Source organism: Pristiophorus japonicus, chromosome 16 (genome assembly GCF_044704955.1).
Source record: "Pristiophorus japonicus isolate sPriJap1 chromosome 16, sPriJap1.hap1, whole genome shotgun sequence".
Lineage (NCBI taxonomy): Eukaryota > Metazoa > Chordata > Chondrichthyes > Pristiophoridae > Pristiophorus > Pristiophorus japonicus.
In genome coordinates, this window is record NC_091992.1 from 4,593,997 (window position 1) to 4,620,672 (window position 26,676).

The 26,676-nt window shown below is 54.9% G+C and overlaps 1 protein-coding gene across 1 annotated transcript in view; it reads right to left on the reverse strand.

Annotated features, from left to right (window-relative positions):
- Positions 1 to 218: 218 nt before the first annotated feature.
- Positions 219 to 26,676, reverse strand: part of sarm1 (sterile alpha and TIR motif containing 1) — a 42,675-nt gene continuing 16,217 nt past the window's right edge. Inside the window, exons 7-9 of the mRNA XM_070857999.1 lie at positions 20,862 to 21,051; positions 5,262 to 5,383; positions 219 to 960 (exon numbers count right to left, since the gene is read on the reverse strand). Coding sequence (XP_070714100.1) covers positions 831 to 960; positions 5,262 to 5,383; positions 20,862 to 21,051 — 442 coding nt within the window. The 3' untranslated portion in view covers positions 219 to 830. The remainder of the gene's footprint in view (positions 961 to 5,261; positions 5,384 to 20,861; positions 21,052 to 26,676) is intronic.

The window sequence follows — 26,676 nt, forward strand, 5'->3', positions numbered from 1 at the left end:
ACAGGCAAGGGAGGCCAGAGAGACCAAGATCCAGAGACGGGAGTGAGGGAGAGACCGAGACCCTGCGAAGGAGCAAAGGGGTAACAAAGAACCTGAGAGACTGAAAATCCTGAGGGGAGCAGCGAGGCGGAGTCCCCGCGAGGGGAGGGAGTGAGAAACTGGAAACCCCAAACACAGGAGAGCAAGTGTACGAGAAACCGAGCCTCTGGGAGGGGGGGGGGGGGCGAGAGACGGAGACTCTGCGGGTGAGAGGGGGTCAGCTGAATTCGAGGGAGGGGAGCCTGGAGAAGCAATGAGGACAGCAGGGATGGCAAGGAGTAGGGTGAGAGTGACCCTGAGGGTGAATCACTGATCTACCAGAATAAAACCAGTACCCCTCCACTCTCCACCACAGAGAGTCACCCTTTGGGGATTGGTAATGTGTGTGTGTGGCAGGTCACCAGGAACAATCCGCACTCTCGTAGGATTAACCCCGGGGGGGAGGGGCGGGGCGTGTGGGCAGGGGTGTCACCAGCTCCCTAACTAAAACCCGTCTCGTCTGCCACTGCAGCCAGCTGAGGTCCAGTGTGTTGGTCAAAAGTTGGGAGATCTGCAGAAACCCCGTTCACATTAATGCCAGAACAAACGGCCTCACTCCGACACGGGAACGGTTGCCTCCACACGTCACGCTAACGCTAACCGCTGGCGTTCAAACACCGACCGGCTGCCCACGGACTCGTGCGTTGATGCGCGGCTGCACCGATGCGAGGAAGCACAGACGCAAGGATTGTATTGCGGAGCTGGAGCGCCAGGCTTGCCCCGTGCACGGGAGGCAGATGTTTCGCCGCTCACTAGTCTTGCCCGTGGTGTGGCATCAACGCTTTCGCGCCGGTGTCTGCCAGGATCGTGCAATTCCGGGATGGACCGTGGAGGAACCGCAGGATCTTCTCGATCGTGGCATCCTGGTATTCGTGAGACCACCTGCGTCGGAGGGCGAAAATAAACGGGTGAAGAGAGCACACAAATAAACAGGCCAACAGTACAAAGGGTGCAGACAGTAAATATAGGAAACCTAGCGAGAGTCATTAGTATACAGAGAGTGAACACGTAAACACTGCCAAAGATAACGGGGTCAGACTGTACCTCAGTCCAAGGCTGAAATACCCAAGACGTATTAAATGTGTCTCCTGATTATTTCCGGTTGGTCAGTATTTGGCTTTGTGACTGTTTGCCACCCAATTTCTCCTTTCTCCAACTTCCCCTCCGCTCTGCACAGCCTCAGAGGGACAGGCACGCCCCACCTGCGCCCTCCCCCCCCCAGTCCACTGCCAACGCCCTGTCACCAGGCGCCCAGATCTGATACCGCCTTCAGATTTACCCTCCCGCTGGCAGCAGCCAGGTCAGACGGAGCAGGAGAAGGGTCTGTCCCAGCTCCCGAGCGCCGTGTGTTACAGAGATACCGCACAGCTTTAACCCCCCACCATCCCGACCCGGGGAGCGGCAGGGTTAACTGAGTACCAGTGGGCCGGCAAACTCGAGCCACCCAAGAAAGACATGAGGGTCCAGATCAGTTTAACCGTCCCCAGAGAAAGGTGGCCGGGTGACTCCGCCCCTCACAGCGCGTGCGATCGAGGCTCCGCCCCTCACAGCGCGTGCGATCGAGGCTCCGCCCCTCACAGTGCGACCGATCGAGGCTCCGCCCCTCACAGCGCGACCGATCGAGGCTCCGCCCCTCACAGCGCGTGCGATCGAGGCTCCGCCCCTCACAATGCGCAATCGAGACTCCGCCCCTCACAGCGCGCCCAATCGAGACTCTGCCCCTCACATCGTGCCCGATCGAGGCTCCGCCCCTCACAGTGCGCTTGATCGAGACTCCGCCCCTCACAGTGCGCTTGATCGAGACTCCGCCCCTCACATCGTGCCCGATCGAGGCTCCGCCCCTCACAGTGCGCTTGATCGAGACTCCGCCCCTCACAATGCGCGATCGAGACTCCACCCCTCACGATGCGCGATCGAGACTCCGCCCCTCACAGCGCGCCCAATCAAGACTCTGCCCCTCAGCGCGATCGAGACTCCGCCCCTCACAATGCGCGATCGAGACTCCGCCCCTCACAGCGCGCCCAATCAAGACTCTGCCCCTCATAGCGCGCCTGATCGTGACTCCGCCCCGCACCGTGCGCCTGATTGAGGCTCCGCCCCTCACACGATCAAGGCTCCGCCCCTCACAGCGCCCGATCGAGGCTCCGCCCCTCACACGATCGAGGCTCCGCCCCTCACAGCGCCCGATCGAGACTCCACCCCTCACACGATCGAGGCTCCGCCCCTCACACGATCGAGGCTCCGCCCCTCACAGCGCCCGATCGAGGCTCCGCCCCTCACACGATCGAGGCTCCGCCCCTCACAGCGCCCGATCGAGAGCCGCACCAGCAGTCGAATTGAGCATGTGACTGGACCCTGAACATTTCTGGCCGTCGGTGAACGCAGAGCATGGCCGATTCAAAAAAAAAATAGACTTCCATTTCTTTTGTGCCTTTCACGACCAGTGGAGTGTAGTCACTGTTGTAATGTGGGAAATGCTGCAAACAATTTGCGCACAGCAAGATCCCACAAACAACAATGTGATAATGACCAGATAATCTGTTTTTGTGATGTTGGTTGAGGGATAAATATTGGCCCCAGGACACCGGGGAGAACTCCCCTGCTCTTCTTCCAAGTAGTGCCCTGGGATCTGTAACGTCCACCCGAGAGAGCAGACGGGGCTTCGGTTTAACGTCTCGTCCGAAAGACGGCCCCTCCGACAGTGCGGCACTCCCTCAGCACTGCACTGGAGGGTCAGCCTAGATTTTTGGGCTTAAGTCCCCCAAGATAGGGAACACAATTGCAACACTGTGTACAGTTCTGGGGGCCGAAATTCACGGACCCTGAAGGGACGGCTCCCACAGGGTTTGGGCAGTCGACCGAAAAAATTGATGGTCCGCCGCGGTTGGGTACTATTCCCTCCCCGAGCCATATTCAGCTTGGGGAGGATTTCCAGGGTGTTCACTTCCGCTGGGAACAGCGCGGTGAAGCCGCTGGAACGGGACTACCACAGCAACATTCACCGAGGAAACGACAGGACTTTTCCCGGCAGTGTCCCCCGCGAGGTTTTCAGTCCGGTGCTCAAACGCAACATTGCTGGGGCCCTGTGGTCGGTAAAAAGTTTTATTACTTATTATTGTTTTTACTTCGTTTTCCATGGTCCGCAGTATTTATCTCTTGAGATAGTTTTGTTAATTATTATTGTTTTTACTTTGTTTTCCATGGTCCGCAGTATTTATCTCTTGATATGGTTTTATTAATTGTTTTGACTCCATTAAACCTGCCGAGTGCTGCTCACAGGTTTGCACATACCACTGTACTTTTGTCGTCATCATCAGATGCAGTCCCTCGGAGTCGAGGAAGACTTGCTTCCACTCTAAAAGTGAGTTCTCAGGTGAGTGAATGGGGGATTACAGCCTCTGTCACAGGTGGGACAAATTGTACAACTTTCAGGTCTGACTCTTTAGTGAGCTGCTGGGCAGGGTTCACCCTGAGGATGGGAGGAGTGTTGGGAGCACGACACCTGGTACACCTGGCGTACAGGAGAAGGCGTCACTGTCAGCACCGTGCAGACAGGCAGCGGGCAAGGGAGGCAGCAGCAGCCACGATTCGTTCATTCTGCGCCAGACCAGTGTGCCCGCTGTCTTCACCGGCCCCAATCAGGATTGCGGTTGGCTGCTTGGGGACAAGGGATCTCCCCTGTGGCTGCCCACTCCTCAGCGAAACCCAGGACAGCGCCAGAGCGTGCATACAATGCTGCTCATTGTGTCACCACGTGCATCATCGAGCTGTGCACAGGCATCCTTAAACAGAGGTTCCGGTGCCTGGACCCCTCTGGTGGCACCGTGCAGTACTCTCCTCAACGGATCTCCATCATCGTCGTGGTCTGCTGCATGCTGCACAACCTGGCCATCCTGAGGGGATAGTCGCTGGAGGTCGGGCCAGCAGTACCACCCGAGGAGGAGGAGGAGGATCCCTGTCGGCCCAGATCCCTGTCGGCCCAGAGCTAGGAGGCTTCGACCCATTGCCACCCTGGGAGGGCCGGGTGCAGACTGGCCAGCACCCTCCTGGGAGGGTGCGTCCTCACATATACGGAGGTGTCTGACACCCACCTGCTACCTCCCTCCGTGCATCATGTACTGGCGGTCTGCCAGGTCTCCCCACGTCAGGAAACCGTGTTCTTCTCCTGTCCTCCGCACTGTCCATCAGTGTCTCCAGCTCCCGATCAGTGGGCTCTCCTTGCACCTCCTACACCAGCCATCCTTCCAAACTCCTTCCCCCCCCCCCTCAGGGCCTTGCTGTAAACCCTAGCATCATTAGAAACCCTTACCTGCACGCTGAATTTCTCAGTGGTGATAACGCTCAAATTAAAGACAGCCACACCGCTGAAAAATCCACCTTGGAAGGGTTCACTAGCGCTGGAACCCATTTGTTGACTTTTGGAGTTGAATCTGGGGCGGCCCGGCCACGGAAACATTTCGGCTAATGGCCACAGAAATGTGGGTCGAGTACCAGCTTTCCAGCGGTTCAGAATGTCGGGCCGCTGATCTCCATATTATAAAAAGGATATGGACGCACTGGAGGTGCTAATAAGTTTTACGTGGATGATGCCAGGCCTGAGAGATTATAACTACAAGGCTGAACATGCTGGGGTTCATTTCTCTAGAAAAGAGACGACTGAGGGGTGACCTGAGATAACCTAAGATTATGACGGGATTCAATAGATTAGTCGTAGAGAAGATGTTTCCACTTGTGAGGAACAGAAGGGAGGCCCCTCAGGCGCCTTCCGCCATTCAATAAGATCATGGTTGGGGAGTCCAGATGAGGAGACTGAGATGAGGATAAAATGTCTTCACTCAGAGGTGGTGAATCTTTGGGATTCTCTGCCCCAGAGAGCTGTGGTGGCTGAGTCGTTGAGTATATTCAAGGCTGAAAGCAATAGATGGGGATCTGACGGGAAGGTGGGTTTGAGGTCGAGGATCAGCTATGAGCCAGGTTCGAGGGGCCGAATGGCCAACTCCTGCTCCTATTTCTTATGTTCGTGCAATGTTATGGCGATAGGGTGGGAGGAAGCTTGTGTGGAGCATTGACCAGAGGGGCCGAATGGCCTGTTTGTGTGCTGCACATTCTATGTACAGTAAGACGGTGATCGAATCGACTGATAGCCGATCACGCGGTGACACGGAGCTCGGAAGCACACTTACATAATGCTGTTGAATTTGAGTATCCCTCGCATGTCCTCGGGCAGCGAACTGGGGTCAGGCCACGTGAAATCCTCAGCCACAGGAACTATGTTCTTGCTGGAGTTCATTGCCATGACGATCTCCTGGGACACATTCAGAGAACTTTAAGTCAGTCCGGGCAAAAATCGGGCATCAGAACAAAGCGCAGTTCAGGAAAATATATATATGTATATAGCAGAGCCCGTTGCCAAGGCTACAGTCAGCTCAGTGTAGTTAAAGCCCCCCCCCACATCCCTTCAGGTTTACATGGTAACTATTTGTACTAACTGCTTTCTGCGCCTCCCGACGCCCCAAACTGGAACTGGGGTCCGGAACATGTTAATTCCCTCGCCGCTGAGCCCCGAGGTAAGGGGGAGAGCGGGGGCAGGGCGGGGCGAGAGAGAGAGAGAGCCTTGGGAGTGGGGCAGGGGGGAGGGAGAGAGAGCATTGGGGGGGGGGGGAGAGAGAGCATTGGGGGGGGGGGGAGAGAGAGAGAGCATTGGGAGTGGGGGGGGGAAGGGAGAGAGAGAGAGCCTTGGGTGGGGGGAGAGAGAGAGAGAGAGCATTGGGAGTGGGGCAGGGGGGGGAGGGAGAGAGAGCCTGGGGGGGGGGAGAGAGAGCATTGGGGGGGGGGGGAAGAGAGAGCATTGGGGGGGGGGGAGAGAGAGAGAGAGAGCCTTGGGAGTGGGGCAGGGGGGAGGGAGAGCATTGGGGGGGGGGAGAGAGAGAGAGCATTGGGAGTGGGGGGGGGGAGGGAGAGAGAGAGAACCTTGGGTGGGGGGAGAGAGAGAGAGAGAGCATTGGGAGTGGGGGGGAGGGGAGGGAGGGAGAGAGAGCCTGGGGGGGGCGGGGGGAGAGAGAGAGAGAGTGCCTTTGTGAGGGAGGAAGAGAACGCCGTCGGGGGCATTGGGGAGGAGAGAGAGAGAGAGGGCGCGTTGGGAGGAGGGGAGAGAGAGAGCGAGAGCCTTAGAGGGGGGGAAGAGAGCCTTGGGGGAGGGAGAGCGCCTTGGGGGGGGGATCGGAGAGAGAGCCTTGATGGGGGGGGTTGGGGGGAGAGAGCGAGCTCTGGGGGGAGGGGAGAGAGAGAGAGCGCCTTGGGGGGGGGGAGGGAAGTTTTGGGGTGAGGGAGAGAGGGACACAGGGTGGGGGAGGGGGAGAGAGACACGAAGTGGGAGAGACAGGTGGGGAGGAATGGAGGAGAGAGGGAACTCAAGGAAAACAGATCACCTTCTTCCAACCCCTTTACACCCACACCCGATTTCTCGGAAAGCTCGGTGCATGTGTTACAAGCGACATCGTTGGGGTGGATGAAATCCAGAAGTCACTACACTGTCACTATTCACTTCATACCCAATAAACCTGTTAACAATGCCCCATCTATGGCGGCGGGGAGGGGGGGGGGGTAATGTACTTGCGCTGGGGTGAGGGACTTTGACTGGGGGAGGGATGTGTCCTCTCTGTCTTCTGAAGTCAAAATGGATCATGTAACAATGTGCAAAGTTAGGCCGGGCAGTTCCATTCACACATTCCAGAGAAACTTCAGGGCGTGGCTTATCCTCCAAGGGAACCAATCAGCAATAGGTCATGTGATAACGGAGAGCCAATCAGAGAAACTGCTGCCATTCAGTTAGTACAAATAGTTGCATCTTCAGGTTTATGTACGTTAACTTTCAGCTTGGCCACACCCTGCAATGTGACCTTTCCACTTCCCTCACCATTGAATGTACGGCACAGAAACTGGCTATTCAGCCCAACTGATCCGTGCCAGTGTTTGTGCTCCACACGAGCCCCCTCCCACCCCTCTTCATCTCACCCCATCAACATATCCTTCTATTCCTTTCTCCCTCGTGTACTCATCTAAGCCTCCCAATTATTTGAATCCAACTGTCCTCATCACTGCCGAGGGAGATCGCCTATTATGGGCTGTGAGCCCCGTGCCGACTGAAAACTGGATCGAGACCAGAGGTCATTTCATGTGTGACCCTCACAGAGGGCAAGAGAGACAAATGGTCTCCCCCACCACCCCCCAACCCGTCCCCAAACGCCTCAAGGCTAGTCTGGATTTGAACCGGTGAATCTTACACATCACCAGCACACATCGCGGGGTAGCTGGTCCTTATTCCACTTTATGAGCTGGTAACTGGTGAGATTCCCCCTGAACATACTTGGAAAGTTAACCCCAGTGGCTGATCTCAGTGTGACCTCCCGACTCACAGAAATCTGAATCTACTGATGACCTTGCATTAGATGCACACTTCCTGTGCACAAACCTCACTTCCTGTTGTCACAACTTTTGGTCACGCTTTTCTGTCCACTGTTGTAAATTGCTAAGTGTCAACTTTTGCTATTCAATTATGCTATGTCAACAGTCACGGTGTAGTTGCATCCTTTGGCCAGTAGGTGGCAGTGGTATAAATTTTTGAAGTCTGTTGCTCCGACTCTGCTCCATCTTGTACACGAAAAAAAAACTCATCAACTGGTCAACGGCAGTTTATGAGATAGTAATGACACCTGCACTGACAGAAAATGACTTTCCCTGCTGCACAAGGGCACCGTAACCGATCATATCAACTGGTGAGATCAGCACCAGACCAAATGTATGCCAACATGACGGAATATGCAGGAGACGCGAGTATGGGTCCCACACACTGACTCTCACTGGGGTACGGGTCCCACACACTGACTCTCACTGGGGTACGGGTCCCACACACACTGACTCTCACTGGGGTACGGGTCCCACACACACTGACCCTCACTGGGGTATGGGTCCCACAAACTGACTCTCACTGGGGTACGGGTCCCACACACACTGACTCTCACTGGGGTACGGGTCCCACACACACTGACCCTCACTGGGGTATGGGTCCCACACACTGACTCTCACTGGGGTACAGGTCCCACACACACTGACTCTCACTGGGGTACAGTTCCACACACACTGACTCTCACTGGGGTACAGTCCCACACACACTGACTCTCACTGGGGTATGGGTCCCACACACACTGACTCTCACTGGGGTACAGTCCCACACACACTGACTCTCACTGGGGTACAGTTCCACACACACTGACTCTCACTGGGGTATGGGTCCCACACACACTGACTCTCACTGGGGTACAGTCCCACACACACTGACTCTCACTGGGGTACGGGTCCCACACACACTGACTCTCACTGGGGTACGGGTCCCACACACACTGACTCTCACTGGGGTACGGGTCCCACACACACTGACACTCACTGGGGTACAGGTCCCACACACTGACTCTCACTGGGGTACGGGTCCCACACACACTGACTCTCACTGGGGTACGGGTCCCACACACTGACTCTCACTGGGGTACGGGTCCCACACACACACTGACTCTCACTGGGGTACGGGTCCCACACACCGACTCTCACTGGGGTACGGGTCCCACACACACTGACTCTCACTGGGGTACGGGTCCCACACACCGACTCTCACTGGGGTACAGGTCCCACACACACTGACTCTCACTGGGGTACGGGTCCCACACACACTGACCCTCACTGGGGTATGGGTCCCACACACTGACTCTCACTGGGGTACAGGTCCCACACACACTGACTCTCACTGGGGTACAGTCCCACACACACTGACTCTCACTGGGGTACAGTCCCACACACACTGACTCTCACTGGGATACAGTCCCACACACACTGACTCTCACTGGGGTACGGGTCCCACACACTGACTCTCACTGGGGTACAGTCCCACACACTGACTCTCACTGGGGTACGGGTCCCACACACACTGACTCTCACTGGGGTACGGGTCCAACACACACCGACTCTCACTGGGGTACAGTCCCACACACACTGACTCTCACTGGGGTACAGGTCCCACACACACTGACTCTCACTGGGGTACAGTCCCACACACACTGACTCTCACCGGGGTACAGTCCCACACACACTGACTCTCACTGGGGTATGGGTCCCACACACACTGACTCTCACTGGGGTACGGGTCCCACACACACACTGACTCTCACTGGGGTACAGGTCCCACACACACTGACTCTCACTGGGGTACAGTCCCACACACACTGACTCTCACCGGGGTACAGTCCCACACACACTGACTCTCACTGGGGTATGGGTCCCACACACACTGACTCTCACTGGGGTACAGTCCCACACACTGACTCTCACTGGGGTACGGGTCCCACACACACTGACTCTCACTGGGGTACGGGTCCCACACACACTGACACTCACTGGGGTACGGGTCCCACACACACTGACACTCACTGGGGTACGGGTCCCACACACACTGACTCTCACTGGGGTACGGGTCCCACACACACCGACTCTCACTGGGGTACGGGTCCCACACACACTGACTCACTGGGGTACGGGTACCACACACACTGACTCTCACTGGGGTACGGGTCCCACACACACTGACTCTCACTGGGGTACGGGTCCCACACACACCGACTCTCACTGGGGTACAGTCCCACACACACTGACTCTCACTGGGGTACAGTCCCACACACACTGACTCTCACTGGGGTACGGGTTCCACACACCGACTCAAACTGGGGTACGGGTCCCACACACACTGACTCTCACTGGGGTACGGGTCCCACACACACTGACTCTCACTGGGGTACGGGTCCCACACACACCGACTCTCACTGGGGTACAGTCCCACACACACTGACTCTCACTGGGGTACAGTCCCACACACACTGACTCTCACTGGGGTACGGGTTCCACACACCGACTCAAACTGGGGTACGGGTCCCACACACACACTGACTCTCACTGGGGTACGGGTCCCACACACCGACTCTCACTGGGGTACGGGTCCCACACACACTGACTCTCACTGGGGTACGGGTCCCACACACCGACTCTCACTGGGGTACAGGTCCCACACACACTGACTCTCACTGGGGTACGGGTCCCACACACACTGACCCTCACTGGGGTATGGGTCCCACACACTGACTCTCACTGGGGTACAGGTCCCACACACACTGACTCTCACTGGGGTACAGTCCCACACACACTGACTCTCACTGGGGTACAGTCCCACACACACTGACTCTCACTGGGATACAGTCCCACACACACTGACTCTCACTGGGGTACGGGTCCCACACACTGACTCTCACTGGGGTACAGTCCCACACACTGACTCTCACTGGGGTACGGGTCCCACACACACTGACTCTCACTGGGGTACGGGTCCAACACACACCGACTCTCACTGGGGTACAGTCCCACACACACTGACTCTCACTGGGGTACAGGTCCCACACACACTGACTCTCACTGGGGTACAGTCCCACACACACTGACTCTCACCGGGGTACAGTCCCACACACACTGACTCTCACTGGGGTATGGGTCCCACACACACTGACTCTCACTGGGGTACGGGTCCCACACACACACTGACTCTCACTGGGGTACAGGTCCCACACACACTGACTCTCACTGGGGTACAGTCCCACACACACTGACTCTCACCGGGGTACAGTCCCACACACACTGACTCTCACTGGGGTATGGGTCCCACACACACTGACTCTCACTGGGGTACAGTCCCACACACTGACTCTCACTGGGGTACGGGTCCCACACACACTGACTCTCACTGGGGTACGGGTCCCACACACACTGACACTCACTGGGGTACGGGTCCCACACACACTGACACTCACTGGGGTACGGGTCCCACACACACTGACTCTCACTGGGGTACGGGTCCCACACACACCGACTCTCACTGGGGTACGGGTCCCACACACACTGACTCACTGGGGTACGGGTACCACACACACTGACTCTCACTGGGGTACGGGTCCCACACACACTGACTCTCACTGGGGTACGGGTCCCACACACACCGACTCTCACTGGGGTACAGTCCCACACACACTGACTCTCACTGGGGTACAGTCCCACACACACTGACTCTCACTGGGGTACGGGTTCCACACACCGACTCAAACTGGGGTACGGGTCCCACACACACTGACTCTCACTGGGGTACGGGTCCCACACACACTGACTCTCACTGGGGTACGGGTCCCACACACACCGACTCTCACTGGGGTACAGTCCCACACACACTGACTCTCACTGGGGTACAGTCCCACACACACTGACTCTCACTGGGGTACGGGTTCCACACACCGACTCAAACTGGGGTACGGGTCCCACACACACTGACTCTCACTGGGGTACGGGTCCCACACACACTGATTCTCACTGGGGTACGGGTCCCACACACACTGACTCTCACTGGGGTATGGGTCCCACACACTGACTCTCACTGGGGTACGGGTCCCACACACACTGACTCTCACTGGGGTACGGGTCCCACACACTGACTCTCACTGGGGTACGGGTCCCACACACACTGACTCTCACTGTGGTACGGGTCCCACACACTGACTCTCACTGGGGTATGGGTCCCACACACTGACTCTCACTGGGGTACGGGTCCCACACACACTGACTCTCACTGGGGTACAGTCCCACACACACTGACTCTCACTGGGGTACGGGTTCCACACACCGACTCAAACTGGGGTACGGGTCCCACACACACTGACTCTCACTGGGGTACGGGTCCCACACACTGACTCTCACTGGGGTACGGGTCCCACACACACACTGACTCTCACTGGGGTACGGGTCCCACACACACTGACTCTCACTGGGGTACGGGTCCCACACACCGACTCTCACTGGGGTACAGGTCCCACACACACTGACTCTCACTGGGGTACGGGTCCCACACACACTGACCCTCACTGGGGTATGGGTCCCACACACTGACTCTCACTGGGGTACAGGTCCCACACACACTGACTCTCACTGGGGTACAGTCCCACACACACTGACTCTCACTGGGGTACAGTCCCACACACACTGACTCTCACCGGGGTACAGTCCCACACACACTGACTCTCACTGGGGTATGGGTCCCACACACACTGACTCTCACTGGGGTACGGGTCCCACACACACACTGACTCTCACTGGGGTACAGGTCCCACACACACTGACTCTCACTGGGGTACAGTCCCACACACACTGACTCTCACCGGGGTACAGTCCCACACACACTGACTCTCACTGGGGTATGGGTCCCACACACACTGACTCTCACTGGGGTACAGTCCCACACACTGACTCTCACTGGGGTACGGGTCCCACACACACTGACTCTCACTGGGGTACGGGTCCCACACACACCGACTCTCACTGGGGTACGGGTCCCACACACACTGACTCTCACTGGGGTACAGTCCCACACACACTGACTCTCACTGGGGTACGGGTCCCACACACACTGACACTCACTGGGGTACAGGTCCCACACACTGACTCTCACTGGGGTACAGTCCCACACACACTGACTCTCACTGGGGTACGGGTCCCACACACACCGACTCTCACTGGGGTACGGGTCCCACACACTGACTCTCACTGGGGTACGGGTCCCACACACACTGACTCTCACTGGGGTACAGGTCCCACACACTGACTCTCACTGGGGTACGGGTCCCACACACACTGACTCTCACTGGGGTACGGGTCCCACAGACACTGACTCTCACTGGGGTACGGGTCCCACAGACACTGACTCACTGGGGTACGGGTACCACACACACTGACTCTCACTGGGGTACGGGTCCCACACACACCGACTCTCACTGGGGTACAGTCCCACACACACTGACTCTCACTGGGGTACAGTCCCACACACACTGACTCTCACTGGGGTACGGGTTCCACACACCGACTCAAACTGGGGTACGGGTCCCACACACACTGACTCTCACTGGGGTACGGGTCCCACACACACTGACTCTCACTGGGGTACGGGTCCCACACACACTGACTCTCACTGGGGTACAGTCCCACACACACTGACTCTCACTGGGGTACGGGTTCCACACACCGACTCAAACTGGGGTACGGGTCCCACACACACTGACTCTCACTGGGGTACGGGTCCCACACACACTGATTCTCACTGGGGTACGGGTCCCACACACACTGACTCTCACTGGGGTATGGGTCCCACACACTGACTCTCACTGGGGTACGGGTCCCACACACACTGACTCTCACTGGGGTACGGGTCCCACACACTGACTCTCACTGGGGTACGGGTCCCACACACACATTGACTCTCACTGGGGTACGGGTCCCACACACACACTGACTCTCACTGGGGTACAGGTCCCACACACACTGACTCTCACTGGGGTACGGGTCCCACACACACTGACTCTCACTGGGGTACGGGTCCCACACACACTGACTCTCACTGGGGTATGGGTCCCACACACACCGACTCTCACTGGGGTACGGGTCCCACACACACTGACTCTCACTGGGGTACAGGTCCCACACACACTGACTCTCACTGGGGTACAGTCCCACACACACTGACTCTCACTGGGGTACGGGTCCCACACACACTGACTCTCACTGGGGTACGGGTCCCACACACACCGACTCTCACTGGGGTACGGGTCCCACACACACCGACTCTCACTGGGGTACAGTCCCACACACACTGACTCTCACTGGGGTACAGGTCCCACACACACTGACTCTCACTGGGGTACAGTCCCACACACACTGACTCTCACCGGGGTACAGTCCCACACACACTGACTCTCACTGGGGTATGGGTCCCACACACACTGACTCTCACTGGGGTACGGGTCCCACACACACACTGACTCTCACTGGGGTACAGGTCCCACACACACTGACTCTCACTGGGGTACAGTCCCACACACACTGACTCTCACCGGGGTACAGTCCCACACACACTGACTCTCACTGGGGTATGGGTCCCACACACACTGACTCTCACTGGGGTACAGTCCCACACACTGACTCTCACTGGGGTACGGGTCCCACACACACTGACTCTCACTGGGGTACGGGTCCCACAGACACTGACTCACTGGGGTACGGGTACCACACACACTGACTCTCACTGGGGTACGGGTCCCACACACACTGACTCTCACTGGGGTACGGGTCCCACACACACCGACTCTCACTGGGGTACGGGTCCCACACACACCGACTCTCACTGGGGTACAGTCCCACACACACTGACTCTCACTGGGGTACAGTCCCACACACACTGACTCTCACTGGGGTACGGGTTCCACACACCGACTCTCACTGGGGTACGGGTCCCACACACACTGACTCTCACTGGGGTACGGGTCCCACACACACTGATTCTCACTGGGGTACGGGTCCCACACACACTGACTCTCACTGGGGTATGGGTCCCACACACTGACTCTCACTGGGGTACGGGTCCCACACACACTGACTCTCACTGGGGTACGGGTCCCACACACTGACTCTCACTGGGGTACGGGTCCCACACACACACTGACTCTCACTGGGGTACGGGTCCCACACACACACTGACTCTCACTGGGGTACAGGTCCCACACACACTGACTCTCACTGGGGTACGGGTCCCACACACACTGACTCTCACTGGGGTACGGGTCCCACACACACTGATTCTCACTGGGGTACGGGTCCCACACACACTGACTCTCACTGGGGTATGGGTCCCACACACTGACTCTCACTGGGGTACGGGTCCCACACACACTGACTCTCACTGGGGTACAGGTCCCACACACTGACTCTCACTGGGGTACGGGTCCCACACACACACTGACTCTCACTGGGGTACAGGTCCCACACACACTGACTCTCACTGGGGTACGGGTCCCACACACACTGACTCTCACTGGGGTATGGGTCCCACACACACTGACTCTCACTGGGGTACGGGTCCCACACACACTGACTCTCACTGGGGTACGGGTCTCACACACACTGACTCTCACTGGGGTACGGGTCCCACACACACCGACTCTCACTGGGGTATGGGTCCCACACACACTGACCCTCACTGGTGTATGGGTCCCACACACACTGACTCTCACCGGGGTACAGTCCCACACACACTGACTCTCACTGGGGTACAGTCCCACACACACTGACTCTCACTGGGGTACGGGTCCCACACACACTGATTCTCACTGGGGTACGGGTCCCACACACACTGACCCTCACTGGGGTATGGGTCCCACACACACTGACTCTCACTGGGGTACAGTCCCACACACACTGACTCTCACTGGGGTACGGGTCCCACACACACTGACTCTCACTGGGGTACAGGTCCCACACACTGACTCTCACTGGGGTACAGTCCCACACACACTGACTCTCACTGGGGTACAGTCCCACACACACTGACTCTCACTGGGGTACGGGTCCCACACACACTGACACTCACTGGGGTACAGGTCCCACACACACTGACTCTCACTGGGGTACAGTCCCACACACACTGACTCTCACTGGGGTACAGTCCCACACACACTGACTCTCACTGGGGTACAGTCCCACACACACTGACTCTCACTGGGGTACGGGTCCCACACACACTGACTCTCACTGGGGTACGGGTCCCATACACACTGACTCTCACTGGGGTACGGGTCCCACACACACCGACTCTCACTGGGGTACGGGTCCCACACACACCGACTCTCACTGGGGTACGGGTCCCATACACACACTGACTCTCACTGGGGTACGGGTCCCACACACACTGACTCTCACTGGGGTACGGGTCCCACACACCGACTCTCACTGGGGTACGGGTCCCACACACACTGACTCTCACTGGGGTACGGGTCCCACACACACTGACTCTCACTGGGGTACAGTCCCACACACACTGACTCTCACTGGGGTACGGGTCCCACACACACTGACTCTCACTGGGGTACGGGTCCCACACACACTGACTCTCACTGGGGTACGGGTCCCACACACACTGACTCTCACTGGGGTACGGGTCCCACACACACTGACTCTCACTGGGGTACAGTCCCACACACACTGACTCTCACTGGGGTACGGGTCCCACACACACTGACTCTCACTGGGGTACGGGTCCCACACACTCTGACTCTCACTGGGGTACAGTCCCACACACACTGACTCTCACTGGGGTATGGGTTCCACACACCGACTCTCACTGGGGTACGGGTCCCACACACACTGACTCTCACTGGGGTACAGTCCCACACACACTGACTCTCACTGGGGTACAGTCCCACACACACTGACTCTCACTGGGGTACGGGTCCCACATACACTGACTCTTACTGGGGTACAGTCCCACACACACTGACTCTCACTGGGGTACAGGTCCCACACACACTGACACTCACTGGGGTACAGTCCCACACACACTGACTCTCACTGGGGTACGGGTCCCACACACACTGACTCTCACTGGGGTACAGTCTCACAGAAACTGACTCTCACTGGGGTACGGGTCCCACAGACACTGACTCTCACTGGGGTACGGGTCCCACACACACTGACTCTCACTGGGGTACGGGACCCACACACACTGACTCTCACTGGGGTACAGTCCCACACACACTGACTCTCACTGGGGTACAGTCCCACACACACTGACTCTCACTGGGGTACAGGTCCCACACACACTGACTCTCACTGAGGTACGGGTTCCACACACTGACTCTCACTGGGGTACGGGTCCCACACACACTGACTCTCACTGGGGTACGGGTTCCACACACTGACTCTCACTGGGGTACAGTCCCACACACACTGACTCTCACTGGGGTACGGGTTCCACACACTGACTCTCACTGGGATACGGGTCCCACACACCGATTCTCACTGGGGTACGGGTCCCACACACACACTGACTCTCACTGGGGTACGGGTCCCACACACACACTGACTCTCACTGGGGTACGGGTCCCACACACCGATTCTCACTGGGGTACGGGTCCCACACACACACTGACTCTCACTGGGGTACGGGTTCCACACACTGACTCTCACTGGGGTACGGGTCCCACACACACACTGACTCTCACTGGGGTACGGGTCCCACATACACCGACTCTCACTGGGGTACGGGTCCCACACACACTGACTCTCACTGGGGTACGGGTCCCACACACACTGACTCTCACTGGGGTACAGTCCCACACACACTGACTCTCACTGGGGTACGGGTCCCACACACACTGACTCTCACTGGGGTACGGGTCCCACACACACTGACTCTCACTGGGGTATGGGTCCCACACACACTGACTCTCACTGGGGTACGGGTCCCACACACACTGACTCTCACTGGGGTACGGGTCCCACACACACTGACTCTCACTGGGGTATGGGTCCCACACACACTGACTCTCACTGGGGTACGGGTCCCACAGACACTGACTCTCACTGGGGTACGGGTCCCACACACACTGACTCTCACTGGAGAGTTCTGGGGTGAAACTCGGTTGTGTCCCAGGAGTGAAGGCGGCGATAAATGAGGCGCTAATGGCCTCAGCTGGGCACTGTGGGGCGCTATTCACAGCCACTTAACCAAATTTTTAATTGATTTTATGTTTTTAAGTTAATTTGTTTTAATTGCTGGTGCTTTTAGTGTCCCCCTCCCCTTTTATAGGGGGCACTTAGGAAAAATAATATAATTTTAGTGCCAAAAAAAAAACCAAAAAAAATAAATTAAAAAAAAAGTGCCTTGTAAATGTTGGTGTTCCCCCAGATCGGGGGCACGGTTTAATGTTTTTGTTGTTTACTCCAAAAGAGTTTCACAGCCACTTATCCAATTTCAGCTGAATTCCATTAACCAATCAGCTTTCATTCCTTGACTCCAGCTCTTAAAGGGGCACTCATTTGAACCTGCTGCTGCTCATTTTCTGCATTGTTGAACATCAGTCACTGATCTGTGGAGCTGAGGTACATTCCAAAATGACTGTTGCAAATCCCCCTTCAAGGGAGAGGGCCACACGATTTAATGATGTGGCTCTGGAGGCAATGGTGGGGGTAGTGGAGACCAGGAGGGAGTCGTTGTTCCCTCCATCGGGAAGGAGGTTATCAGCGCAGGTTTTCTGGGCTCTGTGACGAGAGGTGGCCCAGGAGGTGCAGAGAAGCCTCACCCAGTGCAGCAAAAAATTCAACGACCTCAGTCGGGTGGTGAAGGTGAGTACTTGCAACCTCTGAACCTCTGTCTGCACTCACTGCAAACCACCACTTCTACCCCCAAGCTTCTGCAGATACTCGCACTCACATCCTCGTCTCACGCCTTGCCTACATTCACAGCTATTCAACCATGGCAGGCATATCTTCCGCATACATAGCTGGACTCTGACTCGCACGAGTTCCTTTCTTTTGCACACCAAGATGGCACATGACAAAATGGAGCAGCTGCAGACTGGAGGAGGGGAACCCGGCCTGCGCGAGCTGAGCGACCTCCGGAGCGAGTGCTGCGGCTCATTGGCCCACAGGTGGTGGGTGCCATGGCCGACGGAGGCGACGACCCCGCTGGGGGCAACAACGGGATCTTTATCCCCTCCTTTTCTCATACCACATCCACCCCACACACCAGAAGGCTCCTGATACTGCCTGCATTCCTTGCTCCATTCCTGCCCCACTGCCCTCGCCTGAAGGCGAGTCTTGTGCCATTTATGCTTTCAGATAACCAGGCAGAAGCTGTTCATCCTGCACCTGAGCACCCCCCCCCCCCCAGCAGAGCCAGGGGGAGGAGGAGCCGAACACAGCGTCATTGCTTCTCTCACCCACAGGCACCAACACAGATCCTGGCACTATGTGTTTGTTACAGGTTGGGCTAATAGAGGGGTCTGCACTGGGTGATGTGCCGGGACCTAGCGGCTGCAGCAAGGCCAAGGGGAATGGGAACCTCGGAAACCATCTCCCCGGAGGGCGAGTTCCTGTGCGTGTTCTGCTCCACAGGAGTCAGATGAGGACCTCGATGGGGAGGCATTCACACAAAGGGTGATGGCCATGCACCCTGACATCATAGGTGCAATGGCAAGGGTGCCCTCGAGCCTCTTGGTAGTGATAAAGAGCTTGGAGGAGTCTGCCTCCAGCATTGCATAGAGCTCTGCGCGCACCATGGAACCCATCATTGCCAGTGTGCAGACGATGGTGGACTCCCAGAGATACCGTGTGGATCCAGACCTCATGGGCAACGTGTAAGCTTCCATTGTAGCACAGATTGGAAGCAACCCAACGTCTCAGTGCTGCAATGCAGACAATGGTTGGTGGCTTCGAGTCTCACACTGCTCTCATGCAGTCTCAGCTTGATGCCACGCTAGCTCTGACTGCTGCCATCGCCGCTGGGTCCACCACAGTCCACCGGAGATCTGACGGTGTCGCAGCAACTCACCAAACTGTGCTCCCGGAGATGCTAACGGCAAGCCCACGAGAGGCCAATTTCAGTCCCATGGTAACTCCGCACGGAGTGAATCCATTTTCTGGCTCAACAGTGCCCCCCACAGTGTGCAGCCAGTATTGTATGAAGTAAAAGAGGTTCTTAAACTTTCATTTTAACAAATAGATTTACACGTGGGTCTTAAAGGAGGGGAGAGAGAGAGAGGCGGACAGGTTTAGGGAGTAAATTCCAGGGCCTAGGGCCCAGGCAGCTGAAGGTACGGTCACCAATTGTAGAGCTATAGAAATCGGGGATGCACAAGAAGCCAGAATTAGAGGAGCGCAGAGATCTGAGGGTTTGGGGCTGGAGGAGATTACAGCGACAGGGAGGGGGGAGACCCTGGAGGGATTTGAACACAAGGATGAGAATTTTTAAATCACGGTGTTTGTTAAGCGGGTGCTAATGTAGGTCAGCGAGCTCAGGGTGACGGGTGAGCGGGACTTGGTGTACAGATGTTCTTGTTGGCAGTCAATCTGTGTTTAACGCGACATGCCTCTGAAAGACCACAAAGACAATGTGCCAAAAGTCTTGGGGTCAATTAGTTCCAATTGAGGCCATCCCTCACTTTTAAGTGTCATCATTGAATGAGGAACTTGATTAGACTTGAGTTCCTGTTGGTTCGTGAAGTTTATAAACTGGCGGATCCTGGTAAATTTTGACTCCGGCTCAGAAGAAATAATCACAAATAGGAACGGGCAGAGGCCATTCGGCCCCTCAAACTTCTTCCGCCATTCAGTTGGATCATGGCTGATCTGTATCTCAACTCTACAACGTTACCCTGACCCAACAAAAATCCATCGATCTCAGTCTGGAAAGCTGCGATTAACCCCCAGCACCCACAGCCTTTGGGGGAGAGAGTTCCCGATTCCCACGGCCCTGTGTGTGAAGAAGTGCTTCCTGACATCACCCTGAACGGCCGGGCTCTAATTTTAAGGTCCTGCCCCTTGTTCTGGACTCCCCCCACCGGAGGGAATAGTTTCTCTCGCTCTACCCCATCGAATCCTTTAATCATCTTAAACCCCTCGATCAGATTCCCCCCCCCTTAATCTCCTACAAGCTCAGTCAGTTTCCCCACGTACGCTGATGACACTCCTCTACCTCACCACCGCTTCTCCCGACCCCCCCCCCCCTCCCCCACGGTCACTAAATTGTCAGATTGCTTGTCCGACATCCAGTTGTGGATGAGCAGAAATTTTCTCCAGTTCAATATTAGTCTCGGCTCACTCACCTTGTGCACCCAGTCCCTCATCTCGCTGTCCCCCATGCACCTGTCCAGGGCATTGGGCGAGAGGACCAGTACAAAGTGCGCCGCATTCTTCAGACTCTGAGTGAGTTTATCCTCAAACTTGCCAGCCTCCAGTTTCTCCACATCGATGAACACGCTGAGTCCACGTAACTGCAGGTGGACCTTCAGGAGACTGAGAGACAACAGAGAGAGGGAAAGAGAGTCACTGTTATAGGATGGGACACCCATTTACACCAAACTCAGATCACATGCTCCATCCTATCTGGGCGGTTTTTCTTTTATTCAATCTCGGGACGTGGGCGTGGCTGGCAAGGCCCAGCATTTATTGCCCATCCCTAGTTGCCCTGAGAAGGTGATAGTAATCCGTCTTCTTCCATAAAAACATAAGAATTAGGAGCAGGAGTCGGCCATACGGCCCCTCGAGCCTGCTCCGCCATTTAATAAGATCATGGCTGATCTGATCATGGACTCAGCTCCACTTCCCTGTCCGCTCCCCATAACCCCTTATCGCTCAAGAAACTGTCTATTTCTGTCTTAAACTTATATAATGTCCCAGCTTCCACAGCTCTCTGAGGCAGCGAATTCCACAGATTTACAACCCTCTGAGAGAAGAAATTTCTCCTCATCTCTGTTTTAAATGAGCGGTCCCTTATTCTAAGATTATGCCCTCTAGTTCTAGTCTCCCCCATCAGTGGAAACATCCTCTCTGCATCCATCTTGACAAGCCCCCTCATAATCTTATACGTTTCGATAAGATCACCTCTCATTCTTCTGAATTCCAATGAGTAGAGGCCCAACCTACTCAACCTTTCCTCATAAGTCAACCCCCTCATCTCAGGAATCAACCGAGTGAACCTTCTCTGAACTGCCTCCAAAGCAAGTATATCCCTCCTTAAATACGGAGACCAAAACTGCACGCAGTATTCCAGGTGTGGTCTCACCAATACCCTGTACAACTGTAGCAAGACTTCCCTGCTTTTATACTCCATCCCCTTTGCAATAAAGGCCAAGATACCATTAGCCTTCCTGATCACTTGCTGTACCTGCACACTATCCTTTTGTGTTTCATGCACAAGTACCCCCAGGTCCCGCTGTACTGCGGCACTTTGCAATCTTTCTCCATTTAAATTATATCTTGCTCTTTGATTTTTTTCTGACAAAGTATATAACCTCACACTTTCCAACATTATACTCCATCTGCCAAATTTTTGCCCACTCACTTAGCCTGTCTATATCCCTTTGCTGATTTTTTTTTGTGTCCTCCTCACAATTTGCTTTCCTACTCATCTTTGTATCATCAGCAAACTTGGCTACGTTACACTCGGTCCCTTCTTCCAAGTCGTTAATACAGATTGTAAATAGTTGGGGTCCCAGCACTAATCCCTGCGGCACCCCACTAGTTACTGATTGCCAACCAGAGAATGACCCATTTATCCCGACTCTCTGTTTTCTGTTAGTTAGCCAATCCTCTATCCATGCTAATATATTACCCCCAACCCCGTGAACTTTTATCTTGTGCAGTAACCTTTTATGTGGCACCTTGTGATGTATTTGGACTTCTGGAAGTCCAAATACACCACATCCACTGGTTCCCCTTTATCCACCCTGTTCGTTACATCCTCAAAGAACTCCAGCAAATTTATCAAACATGACTTCCCCTTCATAAATCCATGCTGACTCTGCCTGACCGAGTTTTGCTTTTCCAAATGTCCTGCTACTGCTTCTTTAATAATGGACTCCAATATTTTCCCAACCACAGATGTGAGGCTAACTGGTCTATAGTTTCCTGCTTTCTGTCTGCCTCCTTTTTTAAATAGGGGCATTACATTTGTAGTTTTCCAATCTGCTGGGACCTCCCCAGAATCCAGGGAATTTTGGTAAATTACAACCAATGCATCCACTATCCCTGCCACTACTTCTCTTAAGACCCTAGGATGCAAGTCATCAGATCCAGGGGATTTATCTGCCTTTAGTCCCATTATCTTACTGAGTACCACCTCCTTAGTGATTGTGATTGTGTTAAGTTCCTCCCCCCCTATAGCCCCTTGACTATTCACTGTCGGAATATTGTTCGTGTCCTCTATCGTAAAGACTGATACAAAATATTTGTTCAGAGTTTCTGCCATCTCCATGTTCCCCATTACTAATTCCCCGGTCTCGTCCTCTAAGGGACCAACATTTACTTTAGCCACCCTGTTCCTTTTTATACACCTATAGAAACTCTTGCTATCTGTTTTTCTATCTTGAACGGTTTGATACAACTGAGGGGCTCGCTGGGCCACTCACGTTGGTGTGGGACTGGAATCACACATCATAGAATCAGAGAAATTCACAGCACAGAAGGAGGCCATTCGGCCCATGGTGTCCGTGCCGGCCGACAAAGAGCCACCTAGCCTAATCCCATATTCCAGCTCTTGGTCCGTAGCCCTGTAGGTTACGGCACTTCAGGTGCACATCCAGGTACTTTTTAAATGTGGTGAGGGTTTCTGTCTCTGCCACCCTTTCAGGCCGTGAGTTCCAGACCCCCATCACCCTCTGGGTGAAAAACATTCTCCTCAAATCCCCTCTAATCCTCCTACCAATTACTTTAATTCGATGCCCCCTGATTATTGAGATAGGTCCAGACCGGGTAAGAACCAGTTGGGTTTTTAACGACAATCCGACAGATTGATGGTCACTTTTGCTGATATCAGATTTTTTTTTCCAGATTCTATAAACTGCCATGATGGGACTGGAAACTCAGTCTCTGGATTACTAGTTCGGTAATCACGGCATTACCGTACCCCTGTGTCTGCCGCCATAGCAAATCATGGTGAGTCACTGGATAAGAAGCACTTCGAGATGTTTAAGAGACAGTAGAACGGCAAGTCTTTTAATTCCTCCCTCTCCCCGATTCCAAGTTTATTTTTCTGCTCTCGCCAATTCTGGGCCTTGGGCGTTTAGAAAACAGAGAACTCGGAGCCGTGCTTGTCCCTGGGTGGTGGTAAACTTGTCCACCTGCCTTGAAATGGCTCGTACGTATCTTCCAAAACTTTCACAGCCCTTTTCCCCAAATTATAGGAACAGGAGGAGGCCGTTCAGCCCCTCGAGCTTGTTCCGCCATTCAATGCGATTTAACTCCACATACCCACCTTTGGCCCATATCCCAGATTACCTTTAATTAACAGAAAGCTGTCAATCTCAGATTAACAATTAACAATTGACCGAGCATCGATTGCCGTTTGTGGAAGAGAGTTCCGAACTTCTACCACCATTCGTGTATAGAAGTGTGTCATGTATTTAACTATCAGTGTAACCCATGTATAATCTGACCTAAGTTGTACACCGTGAGAACATTGACCACAAGGGGGTGAACTTGTGGGAGACACTCCTAACCTGGACTTTCAGGTATAAAAGGGGAAGCTCCACCCACCTTCATCACTTCAGTGCTGGCTAATAAAGGTAACTGGTCACAGAGTGACCTTCTCTCAAGTATGGGCCTCGTGTGCATTTATACTGTAGAGTAGGGACATATTATTGGCGACGAGAAACTGGGATTTAAACCACGCGAGCATGGCCACTAGCAGCACAGAAGAGAGGTACTGTGTTGGTGATGATTGGGACGACTTTATTGAGAGACTACAGCAAAGTTTTGTCACTAAGGAATGGTTGGGACAGGATTCGGCCGACAAACGCAGGGCTCATCTCCTGACGGTTTGTGGATCCAGAACGTACTCCCTGATGAAGGACCTTCTAGCGCCAGAGAAGCCGGCGGACAAGACGTTCGAGGAGCTCAGTAAGTTGATCGGGGAACACCTTAAACTGGTGAGCAGCATGCACATGGCGAGACACCGGTTTTACACGCACCGGCGGCGAGAAGGGCAAAGCGTTCCAGACTTCGTGGCAGATCTCCGGCGACTGGTGAGCCTATGTAAGTTCTTAGATGCATGCAGAGCGGAGATGCTGCGAGACTTTTTTATTGAGGGCATCGGGCACGCTGGGGTTTTCAGGAAACTGATTGAGACCAAAGACTTGATCTTGGAAACGGCGGTTTTGATGGCCCAGACATTTATCTCAGGGGAGGAAGAGACCAGAATGATGTTTGACAAAAATCTTGGTTTAAATGCAGCAAATGGACAGGGAGTCAACATTGTTAACGCGGCACACAGTTCTCCAGGCTGGCAGGGGCAATCGGACATGCCCCAGCATGTAGTTGAACCCAAAGGGGGATTTCAACAGAGACAATGGCTAGCTGAACGGTGATTCATGCCATCGCAAGGGACAATGCGGCCAGTAATGGAGCCATTGTCAATGGTGCGTTTAAGGACAGTTACAGAGACAGTCTGAGATGATTGACTGGTAATGGACCTTTTGTTTCCAACAACGGCTCATGTTGGAGGTGTGGAGGCAAACACACAGCCAGAGCTTGCAGGTATCAGCAATATACCTGTAGAAACTGCAACGTCAGCGGTCACTTGGCGCGTATGTGCAGGAAGCCTGCAACCAGGTTGATGTACGAGGAGGACGGGCCCGATGTAAGCCCTACGAGGCCAAATGGACACTGGGGGAAATTGCTGGAAGCTGAAGTTCAGCGAGTTCATGTGGAGCACATATACAGTTCATATACCAGGACACCACCGATAATGATGAAAGTGCTCCTCAATGGCATCCCAGTATCAATGGAGCTAGAAACAGGGGCCAGCCAGTCCCTGATGAGTATCAAACAGTTCGACAAGTTGTGGGCGTCCAAGGCCAGGAGACCAAAATTATTGCTGATTGACGCACAGCTACGGACATATAAAAAGGAGATCATTCCGGTGCTGGGCAGAGTCACGGTAGTCGTGACCCACAAAGATTCGGAGAACAGGTTGCCACTCTGGATTGTCCCAGGGGACGGTCCCGCACTACTGGGGAGGAGTTGGCTTGCTGTCATGAACTGGAAATGGGGCGATGTCAATGCAATTTCTTCTGTGGAGCGAGTATCATGCTCACAGGTCCTGGACAAATTTGACTCACTATTTCAACCCGGCATTGGCATTTTCATGGGGACCAAGGTAGTGATTCACATAAACCCGGACGCCAGGCCAGTACACCACAAGGCCAGAGCAGTGCCGTACGTGATGCGGGAAAAGATAGAATGCAAATTGGACCGCCTGCTGAGGGAAGGCATCATCTCGCCAGTCGAATTCAGTGACTGGGCGAGCCCGATTGTACCGGTGCTCAAGGCGGATGGGTCGGTCAGGATATGTGGTGATTACAAGGCCACCATCAATCGGGTGTCACTCCAAGACCAGTACCCGCTACCGAGAGCGGAGGACCTCTTTGCGACGCTATCCGGTGGCAAACTTTTTTCAAAATTGGACCTGACCTCAGCTTACATGACCCAGGAGCTGGCGAATGAGTCGAAGAAGCTGACCACCATCACGACACACAAGGGGTTGTTTGAGTACAACAGATGTCTGTTCGGGATTCGCTCGGCCGCCGCGATCTTCCAACGAAATATGGAAAGCCTCCTCAAGTCGATTCCAAGGACAGTGGTGTTTCAAGATGACATCCTCATCACGGGTTGCGATACTGAAGAACACCTCCACAACCTGGAGGAGGTGCTACGCAGACTGGACAGGGTAGGGCTGCGACTGAAAAAGACAAAGTGCGTCTTCCTAGCTCCAGAGGTAGAATTCCTGGGGATGAGGGTAGCAGCAGACGGGATCAGCCCTACTGCGTCCAAAACGGAAGCAATCCAGAGAGCACCCAGACCCCGTAACACGACGGAGCTGTGTTCGTTCCTGGGGCTCCTGAACTATTTTGGTAACTTTCT